At 52.8% G+C, this 18,204-nt stretch overlaps 1 protein-coding gene across 1 annotated transcript; it reads left to right on the top strand.

Moving 5' to 3' along the window:
* The first annotated feature begins 4,509 nt into the window (after positions 1-4,509).
* LOC144938075 (uncharacterized) lies at positions 4,510-17,361 on the top strand. Its single transcript, XM_078865768.1, has 2 exons — positions 4,510-5,380; positions 16,906-17,361. The coding sequence occupies exons 1-2, from the start codon at positions 4,510-4,512 to the stop codon at positions 17,193-17,195; spliced, it is 1,161 nt and encodes a 386-aa protein (XP_078721894.1). The 3' UTR covers positions 17,196-17,361.
* The last annotated feature ends 843 nt before the right edge of the window (positions 17,362-18,204 follow it).

Genomic DNA, 18,204 nt, shown 5'->3' with positions numbered 1-18,204 from the left:
ACACGGCCATGCTGTAGCTGTGCATTGACGCTTCACAGCGAGATATGAGCTTACACTCGTTTATTCATCGCTCGAATTCACTCACGTACGAGTGCCTTTGTGCGTGTAGACACAAAGACAAAGACCCCCCCACGCCACCCGGATAGCCTTTAACAGACTGTCGGGGCAAGTGCTGTTAGCGAGTAGCACCTATGAAGGCCGGCACGGCGCACGAAGGGGTGGGTGGCCATCGTGACGCGCGGCCGCCTTTGTCTCCCCAGTGGCGATGTTTACTACACACCGCACCAGGCACTCGTGGTCGTCACGAGCCGTGGGGGGGGGGGTAGGTGGACACTTGTCGATGGATGTTGGTGGTATTCGTATGTGGGTAGTTAGGTCGGTGCCCGTATATGCCCAGGCGGGTAGGCATGCGAGAGCGTAGATATGATGTCGGTGGTAATGTGTAGGCAACAGGGACGAGCATAGCACGTGCAGGCAGGAGACGGAATCATGAATTCGGGGGCGCGCGCGAGAGATGCCGAGCGGACTGTTGTATCACGTGGGTATGGATTCATCCAGCAGTGGATTGAGTGTGGCCGATGATCATGGTGACGACGACGACTATGCGGTCGCCGAGGTAGGCAAGTCGTTGTGTGGGTCGCCACGATGCTTCACTTCTCACTCGATATGTTCCTGATCGCGTCGTGGATGTCTCTGGAGTAGGGATTGCCGGCGAAAGGCACTACCACTAGAATTATAAGGCGCGTTCACCTATCCACGATCACACTACATTGCTGTACCCTATATCCCTATAGGGTGTATTTAAATTCCTAATGTCCTACAAGCGAGTTAAGATGTCGCTAAATAAGGGCAGCTGTATTTTTGTGGCTTTGTGCCAAAACAAATTTTCCGGGAACGACTAAATCCGGCCTGTCCCAGCTGAAATGCAGCACTGGGTAGTCAGGTACGAGTTAGTACAGGTGGGTAGCAGCAGCAGCAGCAGCACAGGTGGGTGGGTACGAGTTAGTACAGGTGGGTAGCAGCAGCAGCACCACAGGTGGGTGGGTACGAGTTAGTACAGGTGGGTAGCAGCAGCACCACAGGTGGGTGGGTACGAGTTCGTCCAGGTAGGTGGGTAGCAGCAGCATCGCAGGTAGGCGAGTACCGGTGCGGGTCCGTGTGAGCAAGCACGCGGTCTGACCCCACGTGTCCCTCCCACCAAAGAAAGACAAAGATCCCCCGTATAGCCTAAACAGACTGTTGGGGGCAAGTGTTGTTCGCGAGTAGCACCGATGAAGGCCGGCATGGCACACGAGGGGGGGGGGTGGGTTGCCCACACACACGCCCGGCCGCCTTTGTCTCCCCAATGGCGATGTTTACACATCACACCAGGTACTCATTTGAGGCTGGGTCGATCCAGGGGATGGCCACAACCGGCTCAGATAATCGGCACCGGTGTTGGCCGTAAGCGGGAATCGCACTCGGGTTGACCAGGTTCGTAGCGCGGCGCGCTAAGCGCTGCCCCACCACCCACCCACCCAACACCACCCACCACCACCACCCACCACCACCAATACCACCCACCACCACCACCACCCAACACCACCACCAACACCACCCACCACAACCAACACCACCCACCACCACCAACACCACCCACCACCACCCAAGACCACCCACCACCACCCAACACCACCCACCACCACCCACTACCACCACCCAACACCACCCACCACCACCACCCACCAACACCCCCCCCCAACACCCACCACCCACCACCCACTACCACCACCCAACACCACCCATCACCACCACCCACCACTACCACCATCCACCCACTACCAACATCCACCCATTACCACCACCCACCACCCACCACCACCACCCACCACCACCAACACCCCCCATCACCACCACCCACTACCACCACCCACCATCACCCACCCACTACCACCATCCACCCACCACCCACCACCACCTTCCACCACCACCAACACCACCAACACCCCCCACCCACCCACATCCACCACCCACCTTCCACCACGTGCACGAAGTCTCTCGCATAGCCCGACGCGTCGAGTGTTATCGATGAATCGATTCGCTAAGCAGACATCTCCTTCACGTGTCCGTCCCTCCGCATGCTGAATACATACACACGAGTTGTACACGTCCCGTCTAACGCACGGACATCCCGGGAGTGCCACAACACCAGAAGCATTGCGGTTCAATACAAGCGACGCTCTGGACCGCGGTTTCGACTCGTAGTGTCTCATCAGCAGCGTCGGGCTCGCTTGTTCACATAGTGAACATCCACGACCAAGCTCGCGATACATGTGTGACGGGTAAATCGTCGTTTCCATCGGTATACTTATTGGACCGTATAATGGGTTTACTTGATACATTACTTGATACAGCTATCGTGCTGTGACGGTTCCAACTGAAGACGGAAGCTTGTGTTGCCTCCGAAACGTCGTGATTTTTATTTTACTTTTATTAATTTTATTTTTATTTTTTACCTACGTGACTTTACCGAAAAAACCTAAGAGTATGTACCGTATAATGGGGTTCACGTGATTCCCCTCTAGCCGCTAGAGGCCGCTAGACGAATGTGCAAACGCCTGTGTACTGTGAGGTCATGTTTACCAAATAGAACAATAAAAAAAACGCTGATCTGAAAACATATTTTGTGGTGTGAAAGTCTCGAGCTCGTATTATCCGCTCTGTCTCTCCGACGTCTTTATCCATGTGCTGAAGAAGGGTCATTTCCAGAAACGTCGCCCATTACATCCGTTTTTGTTTAAAGGCCACAGTGTGTATTGACGGATGTGTTGAATTTAGTTTTTAATGTATCCTCCTAATATGCATGTGCGCGAGTCATTGTCTGTTGAGCAGCAGCGTGACGTGTGTGTGTGTGCGTGACATGCGTGTGACATCTGAATGTCATGGGCAAATATCAGCACAATTCCCCTTTTTGTCTCGACACGTAAACTAACAAAATGCGCAATCTTCTACTCCATCAGCCTCGCGTCTCTCCACACCAACATTGTCCACCACCATTCATTCATTCACGCGGGCAAAGCCTCCGGACCGATTTCCACCTTCCGGGGGTCTCATCGGCAGAGTTCGGTTTCGTTAAACGAACATCCTGCCGGGTTAGCGGCCGTCATTGGCAGCTGCGCCAAGCGCTTCGTTCCTCGCTCAAATCGTTTCCTGCCGCCTCGTGTAGCCCACGCGTGCACGTGCTCACGTTGGACTTTGTTCGCACCGTACGTAGCCAACCGCGCCACATCGGAGGTGCGCGGACTTCTGGCCAGAGGTCGTGGCGAGAGGAGGTCTACTGGATGTGGAATGCCGGTTCCGGAAATACTGCAGCTACTCGGTTCGCCGACCCGGATAATGCTTCCGCTGATGATGGTGCTGGTGATGATGATGATGGTGCTGGTGATGATGATGATGATGCTGGTGGTGGTGCTGGTGGTGCTGGTGATGGTGCTGGTGGTGATGATGGCGTTGGTGATGATGATGCTGGTGATGATGATGATGGCGTTGGTGGTGATGATGATGGTGCTGGTGGCGATGATGATGGCGGTGATGATGATGCTGGTGATGATGGTGCTAGTGACGATGATGATGGTGCTGGTGGCGATGATGATGGTGCTGGTGACGATGGTGATGGTGCTAGTGATGATGGTGATAATGGTGCTGATGGTGATGATGATAATGGTGCTGGTAGTGATGACGGTGGTGATGACGATGGTGGTGGTGATTCCGTTGGTAATGCTACCGCTTCAAATAATCCCTTGGCTATCCTACTCACTCAAAAATACACCCCCCCCACCCAGCTTTGTACCTGGTCACCCGGTTCGAATCCGGACCCAGGTCTTTAATTCGCTCCTCGCTCTCCGAAAACCACGAAATTCTTCTCTGGAGGGGGGCGGGGCTGGCGGCATCGTCAATCCGTGCCTCGCTCTCCCATTGGCCGAGCTCACGGGAGCACGTCACCATCAGTCGACTTCACAATTATTCCGAGAGCGAGAGAGTGAGTTATATACATACAAATCGATATACACATAGAGAGAACAAAAAAAAAGCTTTGAAGTAGGTCCCCTGCCCGGAACGTCGTCCATTACCCACGCGTATCCCTTTAGCCGGCGCGCTGTTTCGACGCGCGCGAACGAGGCCCTGCGTGTTGTCGTCAGCGCTGCACGGACGCAGCGTCACACAGCAACGCACAGAGGTGGATGGATGATGGAGAGGATGGGGGCGATGGAGGAGGGGGAAGATGGGAGGGGAGGGGATGGGGAGGGGTGGACGGGGCGTGTCTATGCGGATCAGTTTAAACGCGAAGCAGAAATCTGGAAATAAAACATTCGACTGAGATTTTTTTTACGACCGCCCGTCTCACAACCCCCGCCTCGTATCCCCCCCCCCCCCGACTCCCCCCCCAACCTTGCCTGCCCCCCCCTTCCTTCCGCCCCCCAACCGCACCCCCTCCCATCATCGTCCCCCCACAAACACAAATTTACGACCATGAGTTCGTTCGTGGCGACCCCGGGCGCGGGACTCGTGGACACGAAGTTTCCCGCCTGCGTCGAGGAGTTACGCGACGACGATGATCATCAACACCACCACCACCACCAACACCTCGACCACAACCACCACCACCACCACCAGCACCACGACCATTACATCGCCGACCACGACTTCTACGAAAGCGACGATCTGTGCTCTGCAAACGCAACGACCACCGCTCCTCCATTGACTGCGCCGCTAAGGGCTGGAGCCCGCCACTTAAATCGACAAAATCATCATCAGCAGCAAGAGCAGCACCACCATCATCAGCAGCAACACCATCATCAGAATCACAACCATCATCATGGCCATCATCAAGATCATCATCAGGGCCATCATCATCAGCGGCAGCATGATGCTCATCGGGATCATCAGCTGGATGTGCTTCCCGATTGTGATCAGCAACAGCACCACGATCATCATCATCATCACCACCACCACGAGCAGCACAAACAGCATCAGCAACACCAGCACAATAATCACCACCATCACCAGCTGCACCACCAGCAGCAGCAGCAGCATCAACAGCATTACAAGCTACAACAGCAGCAGCAGCAGCAGCAGCCGTCGCAGGCCCCCATCTACAGCTGCGAGCGAGCTCACGGAGGCGGCGTCTCGGGCATTCTACCCCGCGCGTCGGCGGACCCCTCGATCCTTAGCGAGGGGATAGGCGCTCGGGACCTCGAGTCCCCGGTCCCTTTCGACGAGGGTGACCCCCCTCCTACGGGGGTGGTGCTCGGGCAGCAGCAGCAGCAGCCGCCGTCGCGCGGGGCGAGGGAGGACGCGATGGTGGTTTATCCGTGGATGAAGAAGGTACACGTGAATACAGGTAGAGCGGCGGCGTGTGCGCGTCTCGCTGTGTGTGTGTCTGTGTGCGCGTTACGGCTCTGTGTGTGTTAGTGACTGTGTGTGTGTTAGTGACTGTGTGTGTGTTAGTGACTGTGTGTGTATTAGTGACTGTGTGTGTTAGTGACTGTGTGTGTGTGTGTTAGTGACTGTGTGTGTTAGTGACTGTGTGTGTGTGTGTGTTAGTGACTGTGTGTGTATTAGTGACTGTGTGTGTTAGTGACTGTGTGTGCGTGTGTGTTAGTGACTGTGTGTGCGTGTGTGTTAGTGGCTGTGTGTGTGTTAGTGACTGTGTGTGTGTTAGTGACTGTGTGTGTGTTAGTGACTGTGTGTGTGTGTTAGTGACTGTGTGTGTGTGTTAGTGACTGTGTGTGTGTGTTAGTGACTGTGTGTGTGTGTTAGTGACTGTGTGTGTGTTAGTGACTGTGTGTGTGTTAGTGACTGTGTGTGTGTTAGTGACTGTGTGTGTGTGTTAGTGACTGTGTGTGTGTGTTAGTGACTGTGTGTGTGTGTGTGTTAGGCCTGTGTGTGTGCGCGTTACGGCTGTGTGTGTGCGTTGGGGCTATGTGTGTGTGTTGGGGCTCTGTGTGTGTGTCGGCTCTGTGTGTGTTTTAGGGCTGTGTGTGTGTTACGGCTCTAGGTGTTAGGACTCTGGGTGTGTTACGGCTGTGTGTGTGTGTTGAGGCTGTGTGTGTGTTGAGGCTGTGTGTGTGTTAGGGCTCTGTGTGTGTGTTTCACCTCTGGGTGTGTTAGGGCTCTGTGTGTGTGTGTTACGACTGTGTGTGTGTTGGGGCTCTGGGTGTGTTAGGACTCTGTGTGTGTGTTAGGACTCTGTGTGTGTGTTGGGGCTCTGTGTGTATTAGAGCTCTGTGTGTGTGTGTTAGAACTCTGTGTGTGTGTTAGGACTCTGTGTGTGTGTTGGGGCTCTGTGTGTATTAGAGCTCTGTGTGTGTGTGTTAGAACTCTGTGTGTGTGTGTGTTAGAACTCTGTGTGTGTTGGGGCTCTGTGTGTTTGTGTTAGAACTCTGTGTGTGTTAGAACTGTGTGTGTGTTAGACCTCTGTGTGTGTGTTAGAACTATGTGTGTGTGTGTTAGAGCTCTGTGTGTGTTAGAACTCTGTGTGTGTGTTAGGGCTGTGTGTGTGTGTTAGAACTCTGTGTGTGTGTGTTAGAACTCTGTGTGTGTGTGTTAGAATTCTGTGTGTGTTAGAACTCAGTGTGTGTGTGTTAGAACTCTGTGTGTGTTAGAACTATGTGTGTGTGTGTTAGAACTCTGTGTGTGTGTGTTAGAACTCTGTGTGTGTGTTAGAACTCTGTGTGTGTGTTAGAACTCTGTGTGTGTGTTAGAGCTCTGCGTGTGTGTGTTAGAACTCTGTGTGTGTGTTAGAACTCTGTGTGTGTGTGTTAGAACTCTGTGTGTGTGTTAGGACTCTGTGTGTGTGTTGGGGCTCTGTGTGTATTAGAGCTCTGTGTGTGTGTGTGTTAGAACTCTGTGTGTGTGTGTGTGTTAGAACTCTGTGTGTGTTGGGGCTCTGTGTGTTTGTGTTAGAACTCTGTGTGTGTTAGAACTGTGTGTGTGTTAGACCTCTGTGTGTGTGTTAGAACTATGTGTGTGTGTGTGAGAGCTCTGTGTGTGTTAGAACTCTGTGTGTGTGTTAGGGCTGTGTGTGTGTGTTAGAACTCTGTGTGTGTGTGTTAGAACTCTGTGTGTGTGTGTTAGAATTCTGTGTGTGTTAGAACTCAGTGTGTGTGTGTTAGAACTCTGTGTGTGTTAGAACTATGTGTGTGTGTGTTAGAACTCTGTGTGTGTGTGTTAGAACTCTGTGTGTGTGTTAGAACTCTGTGTGTGTGTTAGAACTCTGTGTGTGTGTTAGAACTCTGTGTGTGTGTTAGAACTCTGTGTGTGTGTTAGAGCTCTGCGTGTGTGTGTTAGAACTCTGTGTGTGTGTTAGAACTCTGTGTGTGTGTGTTAGAACTCTGTGTGTGTGTGTGTTAGGGCTGTGTGTGTGTTAGGGCTGTGTGTGTGTGTTAGAACTCTGTGTGTGTGTGTTAGAACTCTGTGTGTGTGTGTTAGAATTCTGTGTGTGTTAGAACTCTGTGTGTGTGTTAGAACTCAGTGTGTGTGTTAGAACTCTGTGTGTGTGTGTTAGGGTTGTGTGTGTGTTAGAACTCTGTGTGTGTGTGTGTTAGGGTTGTGTGTGTGTTAGAACTGTGTGTGTGTGTGTGTTAGAACTCTGTGTGTGTGTTAGGGCTGTGTGTGTGTGTTAGAACTCTGTGTGTGTGTGTTAGAACTCTGTGTGTGTGTGTTAGAACTCTGTGTGTGTGTGTGTTAGAACTCTGTGTGTGTGTTAGAACTCTGTGTGTGTGTTAGAACTCTGTGTGTGTGTGTGTTAGAACTCTGTGTGTGTGTTAGAACTCTGTGTGTGTGTGTTAGAACTCTGTGTGTGTGTGTTAGAACTCTGTGTGTGTGTGTGAACTCTGTGTGTGTGTTAGGGCTGTGTGTGTTAGAACTCTGTGTGTGTGTGTTAGGGCTGTGTGTGTTAGAACTCTGTGTGTGTGTGTTAGGGCTGTGTGTGTGTTAGACCTCTGTGTGTGTTAGAACTCTGTGTGTGTGTGTTAGAACTCTGTGTGTGTGTGAACGGGCGCGGTAGCGGGGAGCGCAGCTGCTGATGCATCGGCCTGCAGCCAGTCGTCATCTCGGTCGGTCAACCCGTGGCGCCTGCTGGGTCTGCCCCGTCACCTCCTGCCAGCGGGGGCCCTTCGACACTGCACGTCGCCTCAAAGTGCACCTAGCCTGGCACAGGCGTCGTGGTGACGTCGCCGCTCCTTAGTGGTGAACGGCGACTGTTGGTTCGTGTAGCGGGTTTTCGCGTTACGCTGCGAGTTCGATTCCCGCTCACGGCCAACACCCAGTGACGATTATTTGAATCGGTCCAGAGCATCCCCTAGGTCGACTCAGCCTTAAGGAGTACCTGGTGCGGTCTGTAAAAATCGCCAATAGGGGAGACAAAGGCGGCCGGGCGTGGTCTCGACTAACCACCTCCTCGTGTGCCGTTCCGGCCTTCGTAAGTGCTCGTTAACAGCACTTGCCCCAACATTAGGTTAAGGCTATACGGGGGATCTTTGTCTTTTGTGTTTATATAACTGTGGGTGTGGGTGGATATTCTACTTTGTGTATGTATGGTGGGGGGGGCATGTGTTTGTGTGCAAATACACTTGCCCCAACATCCTTTAAAAGGATAAATATATTGGGGGGATATTTTTCTTCGTGTGTGTGTGTGTCTGCATGGGGATGTGTTTGTGTCTTTATACTGTCGATGCGTGGGCATGTCTCCTTTTATTTCGGTTTGTATCCGTGACTGTGTGAGTGTCTTATACGGTTATGTGTGGATGCGTCTGGGTGCGGTGGGGGGGTGCATGCATTCTCAACGGCGAACATCTGAACCGGTCCTGGGCTTGGGGGAGACCGTGGCCACACCAACCCCTTCCAACTGCAGTGTCGGCCTTAATAGGCGCTCGCAAACAGCACTTGCTCAGACTCCACGTGCATCTCGGTGTAGATGTAGTCTTGTGTTTAAGTGCATGAGTCATGTCATTAATACAGGCAAAGTATATAGGGTGTACGTGTGTGTGTGTGTTTTGTGTGATTGTAGCTGTTTATAAGTCACTGGCTACAGATATAAACGAATTCGCTGTGTGATGTGTTTGTGTGTGTATAATTATACTGTATGCGTGCGAGTTTGTGTGCGTGTATGTACCGTGTGTACATGCAGGTTTGCGTTCACGGTATGTGCAATTGTGTATGTATTGTGCGTAGCATATGTTTGTGTGTACACGTGTGTTCATACTAGTATATGTGTGAGCATATATATGATTGTGTGTGTGTGTCCGAGTCTGTATGATTGGGTATGGGGGAGCGGTGGTGCAGTGGTTAGCGCGCTACACTATGAGCCCAGGCACCAATAAGGGAGAAATATTTCAACCGATCCTGGGCCTCCCCTAGGTCGAATCAGCCTCATGCGTGCCGTTGAACTTCTTTCGCGCCTTACCATGTGTAAACGTCAGCGCGTAGGCATGTGTCGGCCTTAATGGGTGCTCTCTAACAGCACTTGTCCCAGCAATCTGTTGAAGGCTATACAGGGGATGATCTTTGTCTTTGTATGAGTGTGTGTGCGCGCTGTATATTTCGAGTTCTGTAAACGAATGTGTTTTATTACGTGTGTTGTTCTGTGTGTGTGTACACTCACTAGGGCTGTAAAACTATAACCGGTAACCGTGCTAAAAAAAGAAAAAACATTACCGGTTCATCAATTAAAATGGGTTAAGGCGCAGCGCCTGCAACTGCTCCCAGCTGCCGAGGGTGATTTTGGCCTACTCTTCCACACTGACCAGAGACGTCATCGGAAGAGGCGGGCGTTACCCACGTGGGTGGACTTGCCGATTGACCGACTTGCTGGCTGGAGAAAGGCGGAGTGGAGGATGTTGAGATTTGAGTGTGTATGAATGTGTCCGCGTGTGTCCGCGTGTGTATGAGTGTGTCCGCGTGTGTGTGAATGTGTCCGCGTGTGTATGAGTGTGTCCGCGTGTGTATGAGTGTGTCCGCGTGTGTATGAGTGTGTCCGCGTGTGTGTGAATGTGTCCGCGTGTGTATGAGTGTGTCCGCGTGTGTGTGAATGTGTCCGCGTGTGTATGAGTGTGTCCGCGTGTGTGTGAATGTGTCCGCGTGTGTGTGAATGTGTCCGCGTGTGTGTGAATGTGTCCGCGTGTGTGTGAATGTGTCCGCGTGTGTGTGAATGTGTCCGCGTGTGTATGAGTGTGTCCTCGTGTGTATGCGTGTGTCCGCGTGTGTATGAGTGTGTCCGCGTGTGTGTGAATGTGTCCGCGTGTGTATGAATGTGTCCGCGTGTGTATGAATGTGTCCGCGTGTGTCCGCGTGTGTATGAGTGTGTCCGCGTGTGTGTGAATGTGTCCGCGTGTGTGTGAATGTGTCCGCGTGTGTATGAGTGTGTCCGCGTGTGTGTGAATGTGTCCGCGTGTGTGTGTATGAGTGTGTCCGCGTGTGTGTGAATGTGTCCGCGTGTGTGTGAATGTGTCCGCGTGTGTGTGAATGTGTCCGCGTGTGTGTGAATGTGTCCGCGTGTGTATGAATGTGTCCGCGTGTGTGTGAATGTGTCCGCGTGTGTGTGAATGTGTCCGCGTGTGTGTGAGTGTGTCCGCGTGTGTATGAGTGTGTCCGCGTGTGTATGAGTGTGTCCGCGTGTGTGTGAATGTGTCCGCGTGTGTGTGTCCGCGTGTCTGTGCACACGCGTGCAGTATTGATCTGTACGTATTGTAACCCCGTGTATGGTACCCGTTGGTAGTCGTGTATGCACCCATCCATGCACGAGTGTAAAGTATACGTATATATATAGTACACACGAGGATTCGCCGTGCACGAACGCGTTATCCTATCGTCATATCCGTAATACACACACGACAATAAATCGAGTCTATGCCACTGCACGCGTGATCCACACGACTCGACTCTGATGACGCTCAAGGAGGGGATAGCGCGCTGATATTTGATCTACCAATTAATTAGCGTCGTCGAGCTTGGAAACAAACAAAAAGCATGGCCCGAAATACCATTCCGGACTTCGTTGGGGGGCACCCAAGATGACCGCCACTTCCTCATAGACTCGGAGTAGAATGTATTTACGCGGGAGGAATCCGATGAGCCGTAAAGCTCTTTCATCGCAGACGCCCGAGACCTCACGCAAAGCACTCGCCCCGCCACCCCCCAACGCATCGTCGCTGAGCCGAGAAATTCGCCTCCATCGCGGAGCGCGACGTCGCAGTCGATAGCCCGCCCTGCGTATCACCACGTGACTGGACGCCTTGACCGATCCGCTGCTGGATGAAGGGGCCTCCGACCCGGAGCCACGGGGTGGTCGCTCTGGGTTGCTTTGACGGTAGCGTGGTGACTTCACCAGCGCCCACAGAGAGAGGAGGGGGAGGGGGAGATGGTGGAGGGAGGTGAGAGTGGAGGTAAGAGAGGAGAGAGTTTGAGAATTGTGCGTCGAGCGTGAGTGGAGAGTAGAGAGAGAGAGGGGATATTCGATTTGAAGCTTTCGTGACTGCAGGAATCCATACTCTTTCGTTCTTTCGGTAAAGTCACGTAGGTAGAGAAATAAATTAAATTACATTTCAGCAATTGTTTATTGCTGTGGTTGTTTCCACCTGATGACGGGCGCTTGTGTTGCGCCCGAAACGTCGCCATTTAATTTATGTTGTACCTACGTGACTTTACCGAAATAACCAAAGAGTAGAGAGAGAGGGGATAGTGGAGAGGAGAGATGGTGGGAATAGAGAGAGAGAGGTAGGGGAGAGGAAACGGCGGAGAGAGAGTGGGGATAGAGAGAGAGAGATGGTGGGAGAGGAGAGATCTCGCGTGGAGAGTGCAGAGCGCGTGTGGGAAGAGAGAGGCCACAGCGTAAAGTGGGGATGGGGAGAGACAGATGTGAATGTCGAGAGAGAGAGTGGGGAGAGACAGAGGAGGGAAAGCGAGCGAGAGACGACGAAAGCGTGCAGAGGGAGCGGCCGATGAGCCGGTGTGGAGAGAGCGAGAGAGTGAACGAGAGGTGGGGGTTTACATAAAGCAAAGTTAAAAAATAATTACGAAATTATGAACGAAGCAAAGTGCCAACTACACCGAGCATCTTCTTGTTTCCACTGATCGTAAAAAAAGAGAGGGTGCCGACTGTGTCGAGGAGAGAGAGGGGAGAAGGAGAAGGAGGAGAGAGAGAGACAAAGGTGGGAAGATTTACTGTCCCCAAGCGTGCGCGGCACGTTGCCACCACCACGAGCTCGTAAATGTTTAGTGCCGCCGCTTTGGCGCAACGCGTCTCCCCACTTGAAGTTTACGCGGCGAGATCATAAAGCGCGTGGCCAGGAGCCGCGGGGGTCGAGGAGGAGGATGAGGAGGAGGGAGGGACAGGGGAGAGACGCGGGGAGACACCAGGGGACAGGGGAGAGACGTGGGAGGGATGAGAATGACGCCGTGGGGGGACGACGACGCGAGACGAAGGCGACGCGGCGGCCTCGCACAGAGATCCTCGTGCGGGCGGAGGCCGCGACGCGGGGACCGCGAGGGTGCAGACACCGCGGGGAGAGACGGGGACTCGGGAGACACCAGGGGGCACGGGGAGACACCAGGGGACACGGGGAGACACGGGAGACACCAGGGGGCACGGGGAGACACGGTGAGACACGGGGAGACACGAGACACGGGGAGACGGGAGACACGGGGAGACGCGAGGAGACGCGGGGAGACACGGGGAGACGCGAGGAGACGCGGGGAGACACGGGGTGGCAGGGAGGACAGGAGGCAGGATAAATGGGAGACACTGGAGACGCAGGGACAGGAGACAGGGAATGAGAGGAGACGCGGGAGGCGGGAGATCGGGGACGTGGGAGACGGGGACTGAGACGCAGGAATGCGGGAGGGGGGGATGGACGCGCCCCTCTCGGCCTAGGGGCTCTGAGGAGTTTCCATCACAAACACCATCATCATCATCACTACCACCACCACTACCACCACCACCATCACCACTACCACCACCATCATCATCACTACCACCACCACCATCACCACTACCACCACCACCATCACCACTACCACCATCATCATCACTACCACCACCACCACTACCACCACCACCATCACCACTACCACCACCACCATCATCATCACTACCACCACCACCACTACCACCACCACCATCACCACTACCACCACCACCATCATCATCATCACAATCATCATCATCATCACAATCATCATCATCACCATCATCACCACAGACATCATCATCACTACCACCACCATCATCACCATCAGCACAATCATCATCATCATCACTACCACCACCATCATCACCATCAGCACAATCATCATCATCACTACCACCACCATCATCACCACTACCACCACCACCATCACCACTACCACCACCACCATCATCATCACTACCACCACCACCACTACCACCACCACCATCACCACTACCACCACCACCATCATCATCATCACAATCATCATCATCACAAACATCATCACCATCATCACCACAGACATCATCATCACGTCTGTGTGTGGAGAGCCACTACCATTGTTACTCCTCCAGCTCCTCCACCTCGTGTGCGCGTGCTGACGTGTGTGAGTGAGACAAAGGCGGCCGGGCGTGATGATAGCCCCCACCCACCTCAAACAGCAACCATGGCTACCACCGCAGTAACCATGGCGACCACCATGGCTACCACCGCAGTAACCATGGCGACCACCATGGTTACTGTTCTCCGTGAACGCCACTCGACTGGTCCACCCAGGTTGAGCACTCGGCCTGTCACGTGGTCTGACTGATTGGCCTCTTCATCCGCACTGTTCAGCCACCAACTCACTCACTAACTCACCCACTAACTCACTCGCCCACTAACTCACCCACTAACTCATCAACTCACCCACTAACTCACTCACTAACTCACCCACTGACTCACTGACTCACCCACTGACTCACTGACTCACCCACTGACTCACCCACTGACTCACCCACTGACTCACCCACTGACTCACCCACTGACTCACCCACTAACTCACCCACTAACTCACCCACTAACTCACCCACTAACTCACCCACTAACTCACTAACTCACCCACTAACTCACCCACTAACTCACCCACTAACTCACCCACCCACTCACCACCACACTGCAGGTCCGCTCCACTTTGTCATCTTTCCTCGCGTCATCCGTTCTCTCTTTTCCGCCCCCAAGCTTTGATAGTGCCGCGTGATGATGGTGCCGCGTGATAGTGCTGTTAGTTGCTGTCCGCTTAGCGTTTTGGGACCGTTGGGCCCTATCTCGTGTGTACGTATATATATACCGTACGTGTGTGTATGTGTGTGTATGTGTGTATGTGTGTACCTACTACGTGTGCACAGTGGATACGTGTGTGTGAATTTATAGAAAGTCAAGTGTGTGCATATATTTGTTTACACATTTTTTTATTTAGCAACATATTTCACCTTGATTATCCCGTGAGATTGAATATTTGATTTTGTAAACGTGTGTAAGAGTCTCGATATCTCCTGTATCTGAATGACTGCGTTTGTGTCCGCGTCTGTGTGTGTGTACGTGTGTGTACGTGTGTGTGTGTACGCGTGTGTGTGTGTGCGTGTGTATATGTGTGTGTGTGTACGTGTGTGTATGTGTGTGTGTGTACGCGTGTGTGTGTGTACGTGTGTGTGTGTGTACGCGTGTGTATATGCGTGTGTGTGTGTACTTGTGTGTATATGTGTGTGTGTGTGTACGTGTGTGTACGTGTGTGTGTGTGTGTATATGCGTGTGTGTGTGTACTTGTGTGTATATGTGTGTGTGTATGTGTGTGTGTATGTACGTGTGTGTGTGTACGTGTGTGTGTGTACGCGTGTGTATATGTGTATGGGTGTGTACGTGTGTGTGTGTGTACGTGTGTGTACTTGTGTGTATATGTACGTGTGTGTGTGTGTACGTGTGTGTGTGTGTATATGTGTATGTGAGTATATGTGTATGTGCGTGTGTGTGTACTTGTGTGTATATGTGTGTGTGTGTGTGTACGTGAGTGGTACTGGCCACCCACCCCCTCGTGTGCCCTGCCGTCCTTCATAGGTGCTACTCGTTAACAGCACTTGCCCCAACAATCTGTTCAAGCTATACGAAGGGGAGGGGGATCTTTGTCTTTGTATGTTTATGTGCCGAGCAAGTGTTGTTAGCGAGCACCTATTAGGCTATGGGGGGGGTCTTTGTCGGGCGATGTGTGGATGTGGTGGCGCAGTAAATGAGCGCAGCGTTCCTCCTGCGTCGATAGCTTGGCAATTAAACCTCGAACGAAGCAGCGTGTCGCAGCAATATTGTCAAGCCCATCATCGTGCTGTTGCATGCATAGCACGGAATAATACACGCAGACACACACACACACGGACACTTCTGATGATGATGATGATCACGATAATTCGGGACGTTTTGGTATTCGGGTCATGGCTCAAAGGGCACGGCTGCTGCTACGTTCCACAGACGGGTGGAGGTCCTGCCCTGATGCTATCACGTGGTAATCGTTTTACCGCAGTATCAACATCGTCATGGTGTTGGTACCTGGGTCGCGATGACCCGATTATCGTAGTTACATCATTAAGCCCGACAACGTAAATCGTCATCCCCACCGCCATCGTCATCATCGTCGCCAGCACCACCTACCACGAAGCTGCCATTCGCCGCGAAGTCACCGCAGTGCTTGTGCCAGGCTAGGTTCACGAGGAGAGATGAATCGAGAATACGCGTGACACGAGCGTCATCGTGGCATTTCCAGCGTTGCGGTGATGATATCTAACTCTTAACCTTGTGGCCAACACCCCCCACCATCATCATCATCTTCACCATCGTCATCATCATCATCACCCCCACCATCATCACCACAACCATCACCATCATCGCCACAACACCAACATCACCACCATTATCATCACCACTACCACCATCGTCATCACGACTACCACAACCCCCATCATCACCACCATCATCACCACCATCATCACCACTACCACGACCACCACCATCACTACCCTATCATCACCACCAACATCACTACTATCACCACCATCATTATCACCACGACCCCCATCATCACCACCACTACCCCCATCATTACCACCATCATCACCACGACCACTACCCCCATCATCACCACCACTATCACCACCACCATCATCACCACCACCATCATCACCACCACCATCATCACCACCACCATCATCACCACGACCACTAACCCCATCATCATCACCACCATCACCTCGACCACCATCACCACGACCACTACCCCCATCATAACTACCACTAATCCCATCATCACCACTACCACTACCCCCATCATCACCACTACCCCCATCATCATCACCACCACCACTATCATTACCACTATCATTACCACTACCGTTATCACCACTATCACAACCCCCATCATCATCACCACCACCACCACCACGATCACTGCCCCCCCCATCACCACCTCGACCACCATCATCACCACTACCACTATCCCCCATCATAACCACCACTACCACTAACCCCATCACCACCACCATCACCTCGACCCCCATCATCATCACCACGACCACTACCCCCATCATCATCACCACGACCACTACGATTGCCACCACCATTACCACCACTACCACTACCCCCATCATCACCACCACTATCACCACCATTATCAACACCACTATTATCACCACTACCACTACTCCCATGATCATCACCACGATCACTGCCCCCATCATCATCATCATCACCACCACCACCACCTCGACCACCATCATCACCACTTTCCCCATCACTACTATCCCCACCACCACCACCACCTCGACCACCATCATCACCACTTTCCCCATCACTACTATCCCCACCACCGCCACCACCACGGCCACCGTTCTCGCAGTGGCTCCGAGCTGCCGTGGAAACGGGGAGCTGAAGCGTGCGCGCACCGCCTACACGCGCTACCAAGCGCTGGAGCTGGAGAAGGAGTTCCACTTCAACCGCTACCTGACGAGACGACGCCGCGTCGAGGTGGCGAGCGCGCTCTGCCTGAGCGAGCGCCAGATCAAGATCTGGTTCCAGAACCGGCGCATGAAGTGGAAGAAGGACCATCGACTACCGAACACCAAGGTGAAGGCGACGGCGGCGGGCGACGTGCAAGCTGCCTCCGTGACGACCATGACGATGACTTAAAGTCGCCGGATTTTGGTCGGCTGCAGTTGTCGGTCCGTCGTGGGTCGCGAGTGGTCGCGCTCGATCCTCGTTTTCGATCGGTGTTGGCGGAGAGTATCGCTGCTGCTGCTGCTGTTGTTGTTGTTGTTGGTGATGGTGGTGGTGGCTGAGGTGGGTGTGATGTTGATGGTGGTGGTAATGATGTTGTCATCGTTTGTTTGATGATGATGATGATGGTTGAGATGGTTGTGCGTGTGATGGTGGTGGTGGTGGTGATGGTGGTGGTGATGTTGTTGTTATCGTTTGTTGATGATGATGGCTGAGATGGTTGTGCGTGTGATGTTGATGGTGGTGGTGATGGTGGTGGTGATGTTGTTATCGTTTGTTGATGATGATGGCTGAGATGGTTGTGCGTATGATGTTGATGGTGGTGGTGATGTTGTTGTTATCGTTTGTTGATGATGATGGCTGAGATGGTTGTGCGTGTGATGTTGATGGTGGTGATGGTGGTGGTGATGGTGGTGATGTTGTCATCGTTTGTTGATGATGATGGCTGAGATGGTTGTGCGTGTGATGTTGATGGTGGTGGTGATGATATTATTTTTTTGTTTATGGCTTAGGCGGCTGTACGTGTGTAAAGTTGATGATGTTGATGATGATGGCTGATATATTTGCGCACGTGATGATGATGATGATGATGCTGCTGTTGAGATATCACTTGTACAGGGTATAAAGTTCGCTTAGCCAACCCGCACTGACCAGCCTGGTGAAATAGCTCCTCCCCCAGGGCCCAGGCCCTCATCCAGCAGTGGATTTGGCAAAGAGGGCTCCCTCCGTGTCGTTCCCGCGCACCGCGTGATCGGGGGTACTGCTTGCCAGTATCAGGGCACTTATTTATTCCCATGAACTGACGCATACCGATGGGTACAAGCGTAGCACGGTACAGCACGTACGCGCAGACACATACTCACGAGGCGATACCAAACAACGCGCACGCTACACACACACGCACGCACGCTTACGTTATGCA

Source organism: Lampetra fluviatilis, chromosome 21, assembly GCF_964198595.1.
Source record: "Lampetra fluviatilis chromosome 21, kcLamFluv1.1, whole genome shotgun sequence".
In the NCBI taxonomy this organism is placed as follows: domain Eukaryota; kingdom Metazoa; phylum Chordata; class Hyperoartia; order Petromyzontiformes; family Petromyzontidae; genus Lampetra; species Lampetra fluviatilis.
The sequence above is the reverse complement of the archived record's forward strand: the minus strand, read 5'-3'. Positions and strand labels throughout refer to the sequence as shown.